The 18,890-nt window shown below is 41.0% G+C and overlaps 3 protein-coding genes across 10 annotated transcripts in view; 1 reads left to right on the top strand and 2 right to left on the bottom strand.

Annotated features, from left to right (window-relative positions):
• Nucleotides 1–74: 74 nt before the first annotated feature.
• trappc2 (trafficking protein particle complex subunit 2) lies at nucleotides 75–2,090 on the bottom strand. 2 transcript variants are annotated; one of them, XM_075479548.1, is made up of 5 exons: nucleotides 1,856–2,090; nucleotides 1,488–1,620; nucleotides 1,087–1,250; nucleotides 414–501; nucleotides 75–320 (listed from the first exon to the last, which is right to left on the bottom strand). In XM_075479548.1, exons 2-5 carry the CDS (start codon nucleotides 1,578–1,580, stop codon nucleotides 222–224), a joined length of 444 nt encoding a protein of 147 aa, XP_075335663.1. In that variant the 5' UTR covers nucleotides 1,581–1,620; nucleotides 1,856–2,090; the 3' UTR covers nucleotides 75–221. The 2 variants fall into 2 exon arrangements, with proteins under 2 accessions (XP_075335663.1, XP_075335664.1); XM_075479549.1 differs by having other exon boundaries at nucleotides 1,087–1,229; nucleotides 1,856–2,081.
• Nucleotides 2,085–11,073, top strand: ofd1 (OFD1 centriole and centriolar satellite protein). Of its 6 annotated transcripts, none has more exons than XM_075479544.1 (22): nucleotides 2,085–2,453; nucleotides 2,573–2,776; nucleotides 2,877–2,945; nucleotides 3,056–3,080; nucleotides 3,162–3,269; nucleotides 3,371–3,507; nucleotides 3,594–3,767; nucleotides 4,189–4,295; nucleotides 4,400–4,519; nucleotides 5,044–5,117; nucleotides 5,201–5,292; nucleotides 5,412–5,601; nucleotides 6,266–6,396; nucleotides 6,579–6,690; nucleotides 7,138–7,860; nucleotides 8,073–8,229; nucleotides 8,335–8,420; nucleotides 9,020–9,148; nucleotides 9,346–9,509; nucleotides 9,591–9,776; nucleotides 9,879–9,949; nucleotides 10,301–11,073. In XM_075479544.1, the coding sequence occupies exons 1-22, from the start codon at nucleotides 2,358–2,360 to the stop codon at nucleotides 10,344–10,346; spliced, it is 3,201 nt and encodes a 1,066-aa protein (XP_075335659.1). In that variant the 5' UTR covers nucleotides 2,085–2,357; the 3' UTR covers nucleotides 10,347–11,073. The 6 variants fall into 6 exon arrangements, with proteins under 6 accessions (XP_075335659.1, XP_075335655.1, XP_075335654.1 ...); XM_075479540.1 differs by having other exon boundaries at nucleotides 9,307–9,509; XM_075479539.1 differs by having other exon boundaries at nucleotides 2,853–2,945; nucleotides 3,600–3,767; nucleotides 9,307–9,509.
• The window catches only part of gpm6bb (glycoprotein M6Bb), a 27,301-nt gene continuing 18,964 nt past the window's right edge, over nucleotides 10,554–18,890 (bottom strand). The window contains exons 2-7 of one of the 2 annotated variants that reach the window (XM_075479545.1): nucleotides 17,550–17,736; nucleotides 16,654–16,810; nucleotides 16,317–16,485; nucleotides 15,303–15,376; nucleotides 15,107–15,172; nucleotides 10,554–12,772 (exon numbers count right to left, since the gene is read on the bottom strand). In XM_075479545.1, the coding sequence (XP_075335660.1) occupies nucleotides 12,623–12,772; nucleotides 15,107–15,172; nucleotides 15,303–15,376; nucleotides 16,317–16,485; nucleotides 16,654–16,810; nucleotides 17,550–17,736 (803 nt within the window). In that variant the 3' untranslated portion in view covers nucleotides 10,554–12,622. Of the gene's footprint in view, nucleotides 12,773–13,168; nucleotides 14,676–15,106; nucleotides 15,173–15,302; nucleotides 15,377–16,316; nucleotides 16,486–16,653; nucleotides 16,811–17,549; nucleotides 17,737–18,890 lie in introns of those variants that run through there. The other variant, XM_075479546.1, reaches the window with a different exon arrangement.

The raw sequence follows: 18,890 nt of genomic DNA, 5'->3' as shown, positions 1-18,890 counted from the left end.
ATCGTGGTCTATCTTGGTACACCTGTTCCCTCTGCACTGCGGGGACGCTTCAATACAACGAATGTCAAGAGAAGTGACTTAAGACGCAACATTTAATAGAAACCAGCATTTTTCTGTTCAATACATTTTTACATTTTGTGCAAAAAGAAAAAAAAAACACCGACAACAATGTCAAGTATATACACAACAAACAGACTATGCATTCAAATCGTGGGAAGTAATTAACTCAGGAGATGTTTCTTTCCAAGAAACTGGACTTTCCTCTCGAAGGCCGTCGAGCGAATCGGCGCATTGATTTCGTAGAAAGGGTTCATTGCAAACTGGGGGGCAAAAGAGATGATTAGATCAAAATGTCTTGGCAGACCAAACCATGCAGTGTGCTTGGTTATTTGATCACGAGGAAGACGACTTACTTTGATGTATAAATCGTACACATCGTTGAAAAAGTTTTTGATGCCGTCTTCTTGTCGCACATCATGCAGCATGATGAATCTCACATGTATGGCGGTTAGTCAAAGAAATCAAAGCCAGGAAGGTAAAGCGACTGAAAAAGGCTACAAAGAATCGAAAACAACTTCCCTGATATCTAAAATAAGTGCACCTATCGTCTGTGAATCTATAATCGTGTTCTTATCTGTAAAATTGTCCAGAGCTTAAGGTAGCATCTTCAAAGAGATTGTTTTGCTTAGACTGGCGTATAGTGTAAGACCAAATCTATGATGACCCAAAAAGCAATATATCTCTATGTCAAGGATGGATCGAGGGAACATTTGCTAGATAAATGATTAAATACTTATTCAGTTATTACAAACACTACTTTTCTTTTGCTTAATCAACAGATTATTTCAGTTACACTATCTTATAACATTCCCAAGTACAAACTACATACTGTATGTACGCCCATACGCCCTCTTATCTGTATTTACAGCAGGACTAGCGTGTACTGATACTGAAACAGTGGCAACCACAAAATAAATGTATGTACTGGATATGTTTGCAACAGTGTACATGGTCATTCTATGAGTCATACATACAGAATTACTGAAAATACAGGAGAAAAAACTATTTTAAAGAAAAAGGATATGTCCTGCTGTGACAAAGGCTGAAACAAACCACTCGTTGAACTTGTCCACAGTTTTCAAGTACATACTGTTGGACAGCCACATGTTTTCATCCACCAAATCCAAGGCTGCGTGTGCAATGAACTGGTTCAGGTGGCGGTGGTCATCCTGTGGTCGGTGAAACAAAATCTAATTGCACACGATAATACATTAAAAGACAAGATGATTTGCCATTAAATAAATGCAAATGTCCTGCACCACTTAAATGACAGCTTAGTGTGGTAGACTGCTTTCTGAAATGTATGTTGTAGAATAGCACACCCAGTCGTGGATTGTTGACCACTGTGGTGATTCTGAAACATTTATAACTACCTTCGATGGACTTTACAAGTGAAATGTACTGAGTTCACAACAACACAACATTACCTTTGATTCAGATTTCCCAGTTGGTAAGAACTCCATCTCAAACACAGGGTTGTCATGATGACCCACCATGACAAAGTAAAAGCTTCCAGACATCGCTTCCTTTCCTTCTTAGCGGAGCTAGAGTGCCCGGATACTTAAGAACAAACGAAATGTGGCAAATTATTAAATATTCAAGATGTTAAAGTCAATATCGCCAAAATTATTGTAAGCCTTTCGGCTAGCGAGCTAATGCTAACCGCACAGCCCAATGGAAGCTTAAAGCGATTGCTGTGAGACGAAAGTAATTGTCATTCGAAAAGAAAAATGTCAAAATATGTAGTAATCATCACAAAAACATAGTTAAAATGGATAATCCGAAGTTTGTTTACCAGGTAATTTGCTTCCTGAAAAGCCGAAAGTGCAGTCGCTGAAAGATGACGAAACTGACAAATAGGCAAACGTACTAATCGGTATTTGTTTTATGAAGACTTAGTGACAGGTGTTTTTAGAAACACCCTCATGATAAAAAGTACAACACAAATAATATATTAAAAACATTTAGTTATAATAAGTTATCCACAAGTATGCCATCGTTGCGTCATAATTGTGAGCCCGGAACAGAAATTTCCGTTGATGGATTTAAATGTATCAGGCACACCTCCTCGAAACGGACACCGAGACGCTTTCTGGTCGTCAAGCAGCTAAGAAGTGCAAGTTTTCTTGTTTTGTTTTTTATATGTGTGCGGTATCAGGATTCGCTTTCCAAGATAGCGAAATTAACCTCTTCTGTCAGTTGAGAATGTGCTGAAAGTTCAGTTCAAAGCATTCAGTTTGTAAGCGCGCCGTGCTGTAGTCTGCTCCTCTGGCAGTACTGCGCGATAGTCATGAGTTATGTCCTCGTCCAAGGAAGATGCGTTATCCTCGGAGGAGCTGAGGAAAAGACTTTATCAAACTTTTAAGAACAAAGGAGTGCTTGATACACTCAAAGTAAGTAGCCTACTACTGACGTCGTTGTTGTTGTAGTCATAGTCAACTCCGCTTACCTTCACGTTAGAAAAAGTTTGATCATCGTCTCATTTCGTTGTCTTTCTTTGGATCCGGTGCAGGCGCAGCTGCGAAATCAGCTCATCCAGGAGTTAAAGCACCCACCTTTGACGGGACACGAACCAGTTCCCAGGCCAGTGCCTGTGAAATCTGAACCCCTCGTAGTTTCAGCCTGTAACAGCATAGTGGCAGATCATCTCCGCGCGTCAGGATACGAGTACACGCTTTCTGTTTTCTCCCCCGAAGGCGGCCTATGCAAGGACAAGGTGTGTATGACTCTTCATTTTTAATGGCAAAAATTAAAAAAAAAAAAAGGCAGGATCGTAACTGTAGTTGAAGAAGGTGGTCTCTGTTTCATTTTGGCAGATTTTTAAGAAAGAAGATCTTCTCCACCTTCTTGAAATTAATCCAGCGTCGCCTCTTTACACATTCTTGGTAAATAATGATGATTTGGACTATGAGTAAGAGAGAAATCTCCCAAAGCATGAATCTATGTTGTAATAACAATATGATTATTATTATTTGTTTTGTTTTTTTTCTCACAGTCAGACAAAGAAAACGGTGCTAAAGGTATGCGCCATATCCTGTTTCTTCAAATAACACTGCTTCCATTTCCAAGTCTTGTCTTTGATATATTGACTGTCCCCGCAGGGGTCCTGTTCAGCCTTTTAACACACCTGGCGCACCATTATACTCACAGCATGGGCCATGATGTGGACACCCAAACAACCAGCTTTTCAAAATATGGAGAGTCACTTGGTATGATGAACTGATGTTTAGAACAGATTTTTTTTTTTCTTTTTGTCATTCCCAAATCATAGCCTTCATCCCAGTTGAAAGTTTTCTTTTTCCATTCACAGTCGAAAAGATGAAGATGATTGATAAGGAATATGAGAACTTCAGCACCAGTGAGGACAAAATGTTCTCGTTCCAGTCAAAACTGGCTGCATACAGAAAAGAAACGAAAGCACAGATGGAAGTGGAAATGAGCACGAAGGTAAATGCACGTGCGTGCTCGTAAGCAGTGTCTTGTGATGACGTGCTTAAACGGCGTGCCTTTTCTTTTCTTTTCTTTTTTTTAAGCTGCAGCATTTTAAAGAAGTTGAAGTTGCCAAGGTGCGAATGGAAGAAAAATCCAAGTTTCACAAAGAGTTCGACAGGCTGAAGCAAGAACTGGAGAGGACGTACGAAATGAAGGCGAAAGCGCTGATGGAGCGAGAAAAAAATGCCATTGATCGGTTACAAAAGCAGCAAGAGGTAAAGCGTTGCTTGTGTTTTGTGCTTCGCTATTTCTTTTTCTAGAAAAAAAGTGGGGGTCTGAAAGTTTGAGTCGGCGCTGGAGTTGCCTTCATTTCGCTTTTGTTTTGAACTGAATGAAAGCATTTTCTTTGCCAGCTGAACATCCCCTGTGATACACTGGTACTTTCATGTCAGAAGTGTCCCATTATCCCAGCCTTGTTTTGAAAATACTTTTTCTAATTCGAGTCTTACGTTCCTTATTCAGCAAATTCTATATTTGTCATAAAGTCACTCTTGCGTCTCTCAGCGAGCAAAGCTCGATGCTCTGATCTCCTGGTCAATTTCATTGGGCCCGACGCCGCTTTTGTTACGACCGCTGCAGTCAGCTTAGAGTTCTACTCAACTGATGCTGTTTCTTTCCAATTCTCTTTTTATTAAGATTGAAGAAAAAAACGTCTACATGCAGAGACAGTCGGTGCTGAAAGAGATCGAAACGCTACGTAACAAAGAAAACGAGCTGAGGATGAGAAACGAGGCTTTAGAAAAGTAAGATGTTTTTTTGATAGCAATTTTTTTTTCTTTTTTTTCCCCTGCTCTCTCACCGTATTCACTTGTTCATAGAGATCGTTTCTGTGTGTTTACGATGACAGGACTTGCCAGATCCACGCGGAGAAGGTCAAGACCACCGAAGAGCTGTTCAGGAGGAGAGAGCTGGCTGTAAAGACGATGGAGGACACATACGACCAAAAGCTCAAGAACGAACTTTCCAGGTATTTCATAAGTCGGGCACGCAACATCTGACTTGTTCAGCTTTTGTTTCAGCTCGTATCCTCAAACAAAACTAGTCCTCGGCCTCAGTCTTTCTGTTTCCTTTACTCCCTTTTAAACGCAAGGCGGGATAGTATTTTTAATGATGGTCTTGTGACCAGAGGATGTCACTGTTGTGTAGAGTTTAAAGTTGTAACACTGTTGTATGCACAAAGCAAAGTGCAGTGTCAAGCTTCATCAGGCCAAAATCTAAACCTCCATCATTCTATTATATTAAGTTGCTGAATAAACGTACATCGTTGACACTCATAAGGTAATTTATGTCTTGATGAACTTACATGCCATTGAAACTATTGCTCATTGAGTTATTTGATGATCTTTTCACAAGCCGATGGGCTGATTAGCTATCGGGGGCAGTGGTTACCTTGTATGATACAATAGGGTGTCTGGTCATCCACATGACTAAACGATACATTTGTTTTTACAAAAATGTTAAGATTTGACTGTTTTGTTTTTATGACATTAGGTATCAGCTCGAACTGAAAGAAGAATTCATCAAAAGAACAGAAAAACTCACAGAAAGTGAAAATAGAAACAAAGGTGCGTGTTTATAGCTGATGCGAGATTACAGACCCTTCTTTTCCATGTCTTCACTTTTATCTCTTTTTTTTTTTTTTTTTTAGTGGAAACTATACAAATCCAAAAGGATTCAGCCGTTATTAACGCCAGATTAGAAGATCACAACAGAGCACGTTCAGAGCTGAAACGGCTGCAGGTGAACGTCACCGCCTCATTCTTCCGGCATCTTTCATTTTACCTTCCTCAGTGGTGACAAATGTGATTATTAACGAAAGCCTCAGTTCTTATTTTCGTCACTCCTGTTTGTCTTTCCAGGTTGAGCTCGACACGGCACAGCAGCAGATTTCTCTGCTGACTCAACAGAAGGAACTGTTGGGCGAAAGACTGGAGAGCACAAGAGACTACCCCAGCTTGAGAAGAGAGGGAGCAGAGCTGCAGGGGCAGCTGCGGCTGCTACAGAAACAGCTGGAGGAAGCCCAAGAGGAGAACCGGCGCCTCCGTGCAGGTGAGGACTGACTGCAGAATCTCACAGGAGCCAGCTTTATTTTTCACATCCACTTTACACTAGTAGTAATAGTAAGAATTGGGAATTATCACTCGAGAGTAAATAATCGGAGCAAATGTTTGTTAGTATTTGTCGCCTTTCACTTTCTTCATAACTGTGATAAATCCAACTCCTGTGTTGCATTCAGAGTGCCGGAGTCTGGCTCCATTGTGACTGTGAGGTTGAGTGTACTGTGAAGCATTCATGCTAGTCCGTCCCGCTGACTCTGACTGAGTCTTTTTGAGTGTGCCTTGCCTGCCAATGTGGGGCCTCTGGGCTGTGATTGAACTTTTGTGGACAGCCAGTGAGGGAAGCCAGTTGAGAAGTGCAGTGAATGTGAGCAGAGACAGAAGGCTCCCTTTACCAGCAGCAAAGAAAGATGCTCCTCTCTCTCAGGGATACAGTAGTTCTCCTGTTTAAGGACGGGATAAGGGAGCAGTGAGCCTCACTCTCTTTGTCACTAACAAAAGTAGCAACAGGGTGATAAGCAGCATTTTGATAAACCTCATGCTGGTTGGTGCCGTAGAGCCAAAAAAGTCCAATCTTGCATCAGAATGGGGGGGCATATGGTAAAAATTAGCTATGTTTTGAGTTCACGTTCTGAATCTGATTACTTCTTTCCCAGAAATGGTCAAACCATCCAAAGAGCAACTGGCCTTGCAGACGGAGCTTCGGCGGCTGCAAAACGCTCGCAGATTGGACGAAGAAGAGTTTGACAACCAGAAGCAGGTGCTGCAGGCACAGCTCCAGAATGAGGTCAATGCAGACGCATCACATCGTGGGAAACTGCAATCTTTCTTTTTTTTTTTTTTTTTTTTAATGCAGCTTTGTGGAGTGTGTTCTTATACCTATACTCAGCCTAAATTTCCACAAACCTTCCAAAGTGTACAAACAGTAACATGTTAAATGTCCTTGTCTTGTTTTGTTTTTTTTTGCAGATGGAGCGCTGCGCTCAGCTCAAGGCTCAGCTGATAGAGTCTGAAGAGAGGTCACAGTGGTTGAATAAGCACGTCGAGGACATCAAGATGCAGCTTCGCCAAACTCAACAAGGTACCCTGTGATGGCACACGCATGTTCTCCACGTCTTAATGTGACTAGTCCCTGTGAGTCGTTGTAGTTTCACTTATGCATGATACTATGGGTAACTTATAACTCGTGTAGTTCACTTGATTTCATGCAGAGGCTTTCTTTCTTTCCCAAATCATATTGTTCTGTAGACCAGCAAGTCATGAGGGGAAAATGTTATGTGGATGTCAGGCATGCTCCCAGTGAATAGTGACTTTATGTATAAAAAAAATAAAAAATGAAGAAAGAAAGCCACTTTCCAGTTGTAGCAACTAGATTTTAGGCATGTAAATGTTTTTTTCTAGACGTTCGCTTAGCCAACCTTTACTCAGATCTTTTATGGTGGTCGGTCCTCTGTATTAGTGCTCAACACCCCTCTTGTTTGCCTTTCTTCTTTCCCTTTCTTCTTTATGATTCAATCAATGATGGCAGCTCTTGAAAACGAAGTGCTGCGTAACCCCAAGCCGTCTCTTGTCGATCGCTCCGTGCTGGAGCTCAGCGCTGACAAGCTGGTTCCTCCTGACATTTATGTGGACAGAGCTCTGCTTAGGGCCAGGGTGGGTTATGTTGATATTTGTGAAGCAGGTGGGCCCTCACAAGGACGCAAGTCCCCTTGGAGTGAATCTCCTGACTCTGACATGGAGCTGGTGGCAGAAGCCAAGGCTCGGATCCAGGAGCTGCAGAGGGAGGCTGAGCACTTGGAGGAAGCCTACAGGAACTACCAGCAGAGGGCAGTGAACTCCACCATCTCACACATGCTTACCCCAAGACCGCTCTCCCCAGAACAAACATATCCTTCATATCAGCCCAACTCCCCTCTTAGAAAACGAGACTCTCACCATTCACACATCCATTCAGCCCACAAACCAAAGCCATCACTCAGACCACTCTCTCCTCAAAGTGTCCAGTCCCCCATCCTGGTGTCCCACGACACCAGAAACACCTTAACTCATGCACAGCACAGAGTCACTTTCTCAGAGGAGCACGACCAGTCCCGTGCGACCGTTTTCATTGACCACAGTCGCCACTCATTGACTGAACCTTTAGTTCTGCAAGATGAACATCTTCGGGATGAAAGTTTCCCATCACCCAGCCACTTATCCAGCACACCACAGTCCTCTTCCAGGAAGAAACTTCAAAGAGAGACCACAGAAGGTACCTTTTATAAAATGCTTTGTCCTGTCCAAACACTTCAAAAGGGATAAGCTAATAAAGTGCTTTTTTTTTTTTTAATGTGAAATACCAACTGAAATAGTTTCAAGTGCTTTTTATCAGTGCTCCACAAAATTAAACTGGATTAATCAGTCCAAATTCTGTCCGTTTCTGCCTCAGTATGGCTATACTAATGCAAGTATCTGCCCCGTTAGAGGCTGTTGAGTATTTGGGTGCAGTCCGTAAGCCACCGTCTGACAGGCAGATCTCTCATGGCCCTTTCAATGAGGATGCGACCACAAGTGACTTTTCTCCTGAACTCAGTCCACCTCAGAGTCCCCAGCTCAAGAGCACCGTGCGAGACCAGTCCAGGTACCATCTGGGTCCTCATTGGAAAGGACATTTCAACATGCATAATACATTTTTTTTAAACAAAGGTGGTGAATACTAATGCCCTCATGTTTGCCCTTCTTTCAGTCCACCAAAGTTGCAGCCTGCGTTCTCCAGCTCAGAGTCTTCTCCACAGCCTGAGAAGATAAACCTCGAAGATCTCACCTTGTCAGGTATTCTTAACTAGCAGTATAACCATGTAATTACACATTTTGGAAACCTGTTTTTACAGTTGGATCTTCTCTGGTCTGTCCACTCTTTTTATTGCTACAGACCTTGAATTGCTATGGATTAGATTTGCTGTGAAGGCCTATTTCCTCATTGTGTCGGCACAAAAAGTACCCCTGTAGTACTTTCTTCCTACAACAGAACACCTTGCGCTGTATCGTATGATTAAGAGCCAGATGGGCATAATATACAGTTTAAGACTGCTGTACGTGGAGTGAAAGGTGCAGAAAACTAAAAAGCAGTTTGTGTAATATATTTATGTGTGTGACGTCTATCAAAAGGAAATATTTTTTTTACAACAAACGTATTTGTTGTTTAATAATTAATCCCACCGAAATGGGGCATATCCAGGAGGGAGATCACAGTTTTTGGACTGGCTGTTTTTTTTTTTAATGAGTGTGTGTGACTGGCCAGAGTGTCCTTTCAGCAGCCCTCTACAATGGTGAAGATGAAGGACGGCTGATTATGTATTCTGTGCCTGTCCTCTGGCCCTGTTGCATTATGGTGGAGCATAAAAGATCTCTTTGTGCATGTCTCCCTCCAGAGCCCAGCCACATTCCAGAGCTTCTCCTGGACACTGCTGTCCCTCTCTCCGAGGAGCCCCCTGATGGCCCCGTCGCCTCCCACCCACAGGACCTCCCAGAACACCCAACAGACTTGCGGGGTCAGCCGGGTAAGTCGTTAGTCCTCCATAAAAATGCCCCTTGATCTTGGTTGACCCCAAAAGGCGAGATCAGCCATCTTTTACTGTATGCCATCAGTCTGACTCCAACAGTCTGTTATATTTGACTCGTATTGTAGTGATCCTGGAATTTGCTGCATCTTAAACAGACGAATCATCTCTCTTCTGTTGGCCAATATGTTTACCAGACGTCCCACAGACTTCAGGTGAGTCTGCCAGGGTGGAGGAGAAAGAGGACGACGAGCAAAGGTGGGAAAGGGAGCGAAAAGAAAGGCAAGAACGAAGGCAGAGGGAGCAAGAAGAAGCCCAGGAGCGAGAGCGGCAAGAACTCGAACGACTGGAGAAAGAGATGGTAATGCTCAACTTTCTCATTCTGAACAATGCGAATTGATGTCTACCAAACAAAAAAATAAACCTGTCTCTGTCTAACCAGTTTTTGGAAGAGGTGGAGCAACCAGAAAAGGAAGATGAAGAAGACACAGAGGTTAAGAAAGGAGAGGGAGAGGCTGAGGGGAAGAGGGAAGAAGCTGATAGTTCTATGGAGGAGTCAAAAGGTGAAAATCCACTGGATAAATACATGAAGATGGTCCTGGAAGCAAGAGAGAAGCAGCACATACAAGCAAGTTGCACCCACATTTTTTTTTTTTTTTTCAAGCTGCCTTAAAACTTTTAGATTGACAGGGCAGATGCCCTGAATATTTGCCTTTTTTTATTTCCATAGAGCCCCGCGAGAGAGGAGACGGGACAAACGAGCCCAGAGGACAAGAGTTTGTTGGAGGAGAAAGAAGGAAGGTAACTGTTGACTTTGGTAGATGGAATATTAATAGATCAATGGCTTCTTCTTCTTTTTTCTTTTTTTGTTTGTTTTATCAACACAACAACTCCAGTTTCCTAATTGAAATGCTTTGCGGTTACTCAAGGAAAGTTCAATAAAAGCGTGCAGCCACATAATCCTCTTTCAATAACATTTAATTGCTTTTGTGGTTACTCATCTCCTGGTATCTTTTTTTTTTTTTTTTTTTTAATGTTGTTATTTGCTCTGGAATTGCACTGAGTTCATTTAAACAAATACTTATCTATTTTGGGATTTGTTGTTTTTGTCCCCGGAGGCTTTTGCTAATTGACTCCATTTGGCTTTCACAGCATTGCAGCATATTCACCCAAGGAGGAGGAAGATGATTTCTGGTGAGCTGATTCCCCCCCCCAACAGAGTCATAAGCTGCAGCCTCTGTAAACTTAAGTGGCGCACACTTTATTCGTTTATTAAGATTTATCTTGTTATTGTATTTTTAAATGATTATTTTTGTATTTATTTCACATGTACAAATTAATGTTTGGATTTTTCTTCTTGAACTGTACACCATCTACCAAGAAAGATACACATCGCAACAAAAAATGACTTTTAATTTGATTTATTTCCATAAAAACAGTCAACAGGCCAGTTGTATCGTGTCATAAAGGGGTTTCCAGTCAGACAGAGTGCTTGTTGGTTGATTGACGTCCTCCTGGTGATTGATAGACAGCCTTTTCTTTACTTTTTGGTTTATTCAATAGGAAACACAACATACAATGACGAGACATGACGTGCATCATCTTCATGTCTGTCATTTCTCTGCTCGGCCACTGTACAATTGCACCCTGTGTTACACAGTCCAATGTCATTTTTGTGTCCCAAAGATATCATTTAATACACTTGGCAGCACTGGGATTCATACTTTGGCTAAATTTGCTGTTTATATTTCTGTACAACTGTTTAATTGACTTGTTGTGACACTTGAAATTGAAATAAAAAGGTATCGGAGGGGGAAAAATCCTTAGGAAGCCCTTGACATTAATACAAAACACATGACTACTATCAAGCAACAAAATAATACGTTTTAAAAGGATTAAAATTATCTAAAAAAAAAAAAAAAAAACATTTCAACTGATACACTATAGAAAAGGAGTTAATTTGAATTCAGTTAGAAAAAAAGGAAAAGGGGCAAACGCTGCCTACTACTGATGTCAGCACACATTACTGTACATCACGCGTGTCTCCGTGGAAACGGATGTCTTCATGCAACAATGAAACTTCAAGTTATCCCTGTAATTCAACTAACAGAAATAAAAGATTACATGAGTAACTTTTTTTTTTTCAAAAACATTGTGACAACTGCACATAAAAAAAAAAATACAGTTTTAGAAAATTAAGAAAAAAAGAAGTTTTCCAAATCCTGTACACTGTGTTAAACAATGCACATGGGACATAGTTATGCTTTCAAGAATTCTTAAAAAAAAAAGACGAAACCTTGATTGCATGTAATATATATTACAATATGCAACAGCTAACAACTGCATTAGCATTAAGAGAGGTCTTAGTCTCTTTATTGGCGGCTTATTTTTTCTCTCTCTTTTTTTCAAATTTGTCTGAAATGCAAATGGGACGATTTCATTTAGGATATTAAATACATTAAACATTCTATCTCATTATTGGCAGCATCCACATTTAATAAGCAACTTATTCTAATGGCATTTACTGTAACAGTTAAATTCTATAATACTGGGACGCAGAGGAGAACCTGAGGAGTGTGCTTCGTGTGTGTTGTTGCTACCCAAAGACATGCCGTGTGTCCGAGACGTGATTTTCAAACCACTGTTTTATGTTGAGAAGTGTTGTTTGTGCTGCATTGTCCATAAGCCCAAGTGCACACCTGAGGTAGCGTTAATTTAGGCCACTAATGTTTTGAATCTCTTAAGTGGCTGTACAGTGGAAGTGGCATTCAAGTCCAAAAACCAATCAACACTGAAATGATTAGTTGAGATGGTTTAGGGAGTCAACTCTTATATATAAAGGACTTGAGCTTTAAAGAGCACATATAACCAACTCTTACCTGGTGTACATAATACATTTTCCTTACTGTAAAACATTTTGTCATATTGGTATAATGTCAATACAGTGGGACACCAATTTAAATTGGATGCAAGGCCTTTCATGTTGCGTATACCTTAGCATTTTCTTTATGTGGGAAAAGGGCAAAAATTAGCCACTGAGGGTCAGATGAAAGACAGAGCAAGACTGTAAAATATCATGTTGTTGGTGTGCACCGTCTAGGAATAATAGTGCAACATCTCAAGATCCACCAGCAAAAGCTGGTTGCAAAAAAAAAAAAAAAAAAAAAAAGGGGCAGAGAGCACCAACAAACATGAGTTTCAGAACTCAACTGTATTCTCCTACAAAATGGAAAATAAAAATCAGCATGAAAGAGCCTTTATGTGGCAGTTCTGAAACACTTCTCGGTGAGTTAGCACAGAAAGCAGCACTGATGCATTAGTTTGTTAGGAGCCGGGTTAGTGGTGCACAGTGTACACAGTTGGCAGGTTATTTTAGCTGAGTGTCACCTTGGTCCAAAGTGGCCACGGTGGTTGGCCACGGTGTCTATGTATGTCTTCATGTGTGTCTGTGTAAATGGCGCGTGCGTAATATCCTTATGTGTAGGAATTGAGGCATTCCTTTGAGCGTGAGGTGATGTCCTGCAGCTCCCGCTCTTCCTTCATTTTGATGTCTTGGTAGGTATGCATATGACTGGCATCCTTAAGGTAGGCCCAGTTTGCTGAGAGAATCATGAGGAAGTGGATCTGGAAGAGAAGGGTGAGGTGGATGGCCGGTGAGCATGTCAGAGATGCAAAGCAAGCTACAGGAGTCAGAGCTACAGTACACAAATCATGGACATACGCAAACACACAGTTAAGATTTGAAACGGACAAAAGACTTCACTGAAAAAAAAGACAACTGTTAAAGAGTTATTGTAACTGTTAAGTCGCGGTCTTTACTGGAGTTACTACCTCGCTACGTCGAGTTTGTCAGAAGGCAAAAGTGGTGAGTGATGGAAAGGAGGCAGAGATGTTGCATGCAAAGCTGGATGTTAGTGCAAAGCATGAGGACCTGCGTTTTGTAAACCTGACTGTGCTCTAGAAAGTACCCATTTCATATTATATTGCTGCGGGCTGTGTAAGAAATAGACCAGGTGGGGATACTTTTGTAAACAAAGATTGTTTATTTTATATAGAAAGTAAAAGCTACAGTTTTGTAAAACTTAGGAGAAAATTAAATATATGAAATATGGAGTATAAGTAACTATAAACAGATCAAAGAATCCGAAAAAAAAACTGGTAAGCATGCAGGCTCAGTGTTAAGATTAACAAATGGCACTTTGATAAAGAATAAAGGAAACTGTATGAAATGAAACAACTTCGCAGCTGATGCAACAACAGCATCAGCTCCCATAGGAAGAAAAAATAATACATTTATGCTACACTGAAATAGGAGAATCTCTTTTTTTCATTTTATAAAATACAGGAAATTAAACTGAGGCTTAGGACCTCATGCAGAAGTACACCCCTTGTACTGGCCTAACATCTCATGTTTGCAATGCTACTGTAGGGAGGTGCAGTTACTTTGAAATCTGCAATACACAGCTGGTCAACATAATACTTATCAGCATAATATAGTGGCTCACAGCATTTTTTTTTTTTTTTTCTAGTTAAGCTTAGAGTGTAATTTGTGAGAAAAGTAAAATACTGAAGGTTTTCTGAGTTCATGGGATGGCACCAATATCACAAGGCTGCGTAGTAAACCAAAAAAAAAATAAAAAAATAAAAAAAGACGAGGCAACTGGCCACTGCTAACCTTACCCTGCCTCGCACCCTGTCCTTTTACAGATGTAGAATCGCTAGAATGAACCTTCTGCTAAATCGCTACAATGGCAATCAGAAACATTAAGCCTGAGATCACCTCGAATACGTCCACATGGATTAAACTCAGCTTTATACTGTACATCTATACGAGCTCGGTGCGGCCTCTGTGTTTCGATAAGCCCTTAATGCCAATATAGGTGACTTATTTTTTTTAAATACTATAGTGTAATAAAAACCTGCACAAGTATCTTACGGTTACGTTTCACGTGCCTCAAATGTTCATGCACAAATTAGCATATTTCAGCTTTGACTGCAGCCTACTAGCTGTTTTTGTTTTTCTCGTCCAAATTACTCGTGCAGTCGACGCCTTTTTGCAGGCCAAAACCAGCTTCACATATGACAAATATAAATAACACTGTGGCGGGTTTCTAATTGCGCATGTTTCTTTCAATTCCAATGATGGCATATTTCTAGAAGCGGGCATAAAAACAGGAAGGAAAACAAAAAAGAAAAAAAAAAGTCAACTAAGGGCCACCCCACTCCTAGGACAACTTTCATGAAGTGTCCTGAGACAAACAAAATCACTGCATACCAAATACTAAAAGAAGCATACAATCAGCTATTTACACATCATGTGATTACTAATGGAGAAATATTGACTTTTCTACTCTCAGACTTTTTTTTTTTCTTCTTAGTTTGTCATCAGTGGCAACTTGTCTCTACTCAGCACAGCCAACTGGTTGCACTGTGCTCTTCAACCAGTTTAAAACTTAGTGCAGCAGTCTTCCCGACTCTTAAACTTCAAAACAGCAAAGTTATAAGTTGTTGCCATCATGTAGATCAGCTGGTGGAAGAGAACAGAAAAGGTGGTAAGAGCACATGCCGGTGACCTCCTCGTCACAAAATTTTGTGACAAGTTAGTGAAGTGACCCATCAGTTTTCAGCTGTAAAATGTCAGTTAGTATCATTTTACAATATCTTACTTGTGGATCATGGAAGTGTTATGTCTAAAGATTATCATGAAAGCAAAACAACAAGCCAATACTGCACACTGTCCCACCCACCCTGAAATAAAAACACAGCCATGTGCATCTAAGCAGATGGTGAACAGCAAATGGATTTGGAGCCGAGGAGAAGCCAATGTGTAATCATCCTTTGTGTGGTTACATAAACCATGTAAGAATGAGAAGAGCAGCATTGACACATGATCTGCTGATACAAACCGTGCAAAGATAGACTAAAGGGAGAGGACGGAGACACTGAGGGGAAGCTTACCAGAGCGATCACAGTGGCTCCTGCCCCGGCACACGCCACGATGTACAGGTGGTAAGACAGATAGAACTGAAAAAAAAAAAAGACACATAACAACGATTCATGTTGAAATCATTTATTCCCGTTGCATCCCAGGCTGCACAACTCCACTGCAATGGGTTTGTATAAATGTGTGCGTGTGGAAAGAACAGCACCTTACCTCACTGGTGTTACAGATGTCATCTAGCGTAGATCCACAGGCCTTGCCTGGAGTGGCATTCCACGGGATAATTCCTGTGGCCATTGAATTCAAAGGTTTACTTTGGAAGCCAAAGAAAAAAAAAATCCCCTTTGTCTTGCCAATCATGACAAAACCTACAAAGTGCAAACCTTGAGCTAAAGTCTACTGAGTTACTGTCAACTGAGTTCAGTGCTAAATGGTGATGACATTTCAAAGGGGAATTCTACTGATTTCACACATGAAGACACCTTTATCTTCACAGCTTGCAGCACACAGGCTGCGAAAATAGCTGTCAGCAGGTTTTTTTTTCAGCTTGGGTACCTCAAATTATAATGAAGTTTGTATTGTCAACCGGGCATATTGAAAAACAAAATTGCCTTTGGCAGTTGGGCAGGGTCTAATGAGAGAATCAATCAACTTGTGAGATACCGTATCCCGTGTTTTTATAGACTGACGTATAGAATAGTTTTTCCTCACAGAAAAAAACCTCCACAAACAATCTTTTTGCCATTTTAACTAAGTTTAGTTTACACATTTGCTAATATATCAAAGTGATCAAATAAAATTTGTAAATGTAATTAATTATGTCGTTCTTTGTCGCTGATCACCATTATTCCGGCACTGATTTAATTTTGTAGTCTCTTAAATTTAATACAAATGAAACACTTTACTGTTACTGGCCAAGCTAAGAAAATTGCAGCAAAGTGATACAATTTGAAATTACGATTGATAACTTAAGAGCACTAGAATAGCTACATAAACCTGCCTGTCCAAAAAAAAGAAAGAAAGAAACAATAAAACAAGACTTCACAGCATGCTTTTACGATTACGATAAGATTACGCAGAGTCACAATATCCAGATTTTTTCAGGCAAAGTTTTCCCTGTTTGGACCTTTCAAAATTGTATTGGCTTTAATTAGTAGCAGGCTGAAGGAGTAACAAACAGAAAACTTAAACTGAAAATGGAAAGGAGTGCGACAGAGTTCCTCTTACCGTACTGACGAACATCCACACAGATGGAGTCAATGTTTGTAATGTTGGCCATGGAAGACCTCATGGTATTACAGGTAGACCACATGTTGTAGAAAAGGAAGACGGGCACTGCAGAGAAGCCAAACACGCCAAGCCAGGCCACACCCAGGATGTATGTAAGGAACACAAACTGAGGACACAGAATTGTCACAATGTTAGCATAACCAGATAACCTTAAAACTCGTCCGTGTTAATTTACTCATATAAAGAATGTTTTTTAAAAGTTTGGCGTACGCCATAAAACAGTTTTCAAGCATGTGTTCAGTGTCGACATAGCAGTGAGGGTTTGTTAACATACCATTCCACTGATGCAGCGTCCACAGATGGTGGTCTTGAACTCGCTGTGAAGTTCCTTGACGGCGCTAGTTGTGTAAAAGCCCTCGGCAAGCAGAATGATTCCATACAGGAAGAAAAACGAAGCAATGCCATAGATGACATACTGCATCAGCTGTATTCTGTTAAAGAGCAATGTCACAGTTAGGCTTTGTTGAGCAGGGAGAGAGCAAAAACCTCCAACATCACACCTGGAGAGCGCTACTAAAAATGTCAGGTACACTCTTGTGTTAGCAGAGGCTACCGCTGTCTGCTGTGGAGCATTGCTGCAGACAGAATTTTATTTTGGGTGCAAAACAGTAACCTGGGTTGGTTAAACATAAACAGGTGGCTGTGATACAGCAAATGTCGACACTTCCCTAAAAAGTGAAGAGGGATGCAAGCCCAAATGTGGAGATAACAGGTGACGGATGTCTCTGGAAATCATCCACCAGAAGACAAACTGCCTTTTTGGACATCCTAAATTAAACAGGGCCCTTCAAATCCACCCCAACATAAAACACATGTGCAGCCCTGCCTTATGTCATTCGTCTTTTATTATTTGGACTAATGGATGTGTTGCAAAAATTAAATGTCCATATTAGGACTGTTCTCAAGGATCAGATGAATGTAGGAGACAATGTCAGCTAAAAATAGCCAACATAAAAGTCCACCTCGTTAAGAGTTATCTGTATAAAGTTTGGACGTCTACTTTATTGACCTACGTGCACATTTTCCAGTGAGTACATTGGGTAATGGATCCTATTATGACCCTAAAGAGTTTACAATCATTTCTTTCTTATCAGTTTTATCTGTCTCTCAGAGTCTGGCAAGCATTACAAGCTGCTTTGTAGAATACATTTAGAGTATAAGGTCACTTACACATCAGTGAGCATGGCATGATCAGTTGTGACCTTGGAGAAGTGGGTTTCCAGGATGGTCACTGTGCCAGTGAGAGCCACATGGCCACATCCACAGAACAGGGCGACACCAGAGAAGCAGAGGATCGTTGCCACCAGCGACGCGTAGGGCACTCCGCCTAAACATTTAATGCAGCACTCAAAGCAGCCTGTGGAAAAAGAGGAAAAAGAGTCAACTTCTAATTAAAACCATGAAATAATGCACATGCTTAGTTGTTTTTCATTAAATGGCCATGAGGTTAACTGATGTCAACCTCAGCCACTAGCTCTGTGAAACAGACCATGTTTCAACACAAATTGTGTCTGTAATCACGCTTTATAAGATGTGCTTCCTATCCAAATCAAAATGTAAAGCACCAGGAGAAGCACGTTCCAATGTGCCCCTGAGGAATTCAAATTTAAATCGCCTTTATGTTTCATTTGACAATTCATCACCGCACTTTATGGGCACTAATGGCTGTCCAAGAGGTCAGAGCAGTGGGTGTCTGACAAGCTGTAAAGGAAATCTATGGTAGCTAACCATGAGGGGAGTGAAGTGACCCAGATGGTTCTGTCTCGTCAAATGTAGGCTTTAAAATAGAGCCGTGCACCACAATGCAGTGTCTGTGCGAAACCAGCAAACAAGCTGCAGTGCGTTTCCAATCAAATCCACATCTGTCTGACAGGATGTTCCAGAGTCATAGGACAACGAGGTCAAGACCCACTTATGATTGTGAGTCACACCTGTGACATACGTCCCACTGAGGTATCTAAATAATATCCTTTACAAAATTCTCCATCAGAACTGCCACATGCTGTGATGCTTTAGCATTTCCCATTCAGAAGCATTTAAACATATACACACTCTTTTCCATATCAACCACTTAATACACCATCTTATGCACCCTAAAATTTGGGATGTTAAAAGTCATTTCCAAATTATATAGAAGCTAAGGTAGATACTGTGAGAGTTTATTCTCAAACCTGCCACATCCACACTCATTGGACTTTATCAGCCTATTTCTGCACGAAGCAGGAAAAAGAAGACGGTGCATCACCAGAAGACACAACCACACCTCAGTTCAAAACCACAAATCTGCCCCACTTGCTTGCCTCTTCCATGAGGCGAGGACACTCAAAGTTCATCTGTGTTTGCTCTTTGTCACGACAAATAAAATCCGATATACTGCTGCTGCTGGACCAATACTTTTGCAGTACGAGGCCTTGCACCGACTGTTTGTGTAGTACTGGGAGATAAAAAACATTTCTGTTCCATGGCGAGAGAACAGGAGTTGCCATGGCGGCATGTTAACCACAACTCAAT

Source organism: Odontesthes bonariensis, chromosome 12 (assembly GCF_027942865.1).
Source record: "Odontesthes bonariensis isolate fOdoBon6 chromosome 12, fOdoBon6.hap1, whole genome shotgun sequence".
NCBI lineage: Eukaryota > Metazoa > Chordata > Actinopteri > Atheriniformes > Atherinopsidae > Odontesthes > Odontesthes bonariensis.
Note: the sequence above shows the minus strand (reverse complement) of the source record. Positions and strands in the feature narration are given on the sequence as shown.

Bases quoted from the DNA above. Each gene is read 5' to 3' on its own strand.
- trappc2 (XM_075479548.1), bottom strand. From the start codon at position 1,580: ATGTCTGGAAGCTTTTACTTTGTCATGGTGGGTCATCATGACAACCCT. The intron at 502-1,086 runs ACATATCCTTTT...ACTAACCGCCAT, and splicing joins TCAGCCTTTGTCACAGCAGG to ACATGTGAGATTCATCATGC. The intron at 321-413 runs GTAAGTCGTCTT...TTTGCCCCCCAG, and splicing joins TGTACGATTTATACATCAAA to TTTGCAATGAACCCTTTCTA.
- ofd1 (XM_075479538.1), top strand. From the start codon at position 2,358: ATGTCCTCGTCCAAGGAAGATGCGTTATCCTCGGAGGAGCTGAGGAAA. The intron at 4,296-4,399 runs GTAAGATGTTTT...TTACGATGACAG, and splicing joins AGAAACGAGGCTTTAGAAAA to GACTTGCCAGATCCACGCGG. The intron at 5,293-5,411 runs GTGAACGTCACC...TTGTCTTTCCAG, and splicing joins CAGAGCTGAAACGGCTGCAG to GTTGAGCTCGACACGGCACA.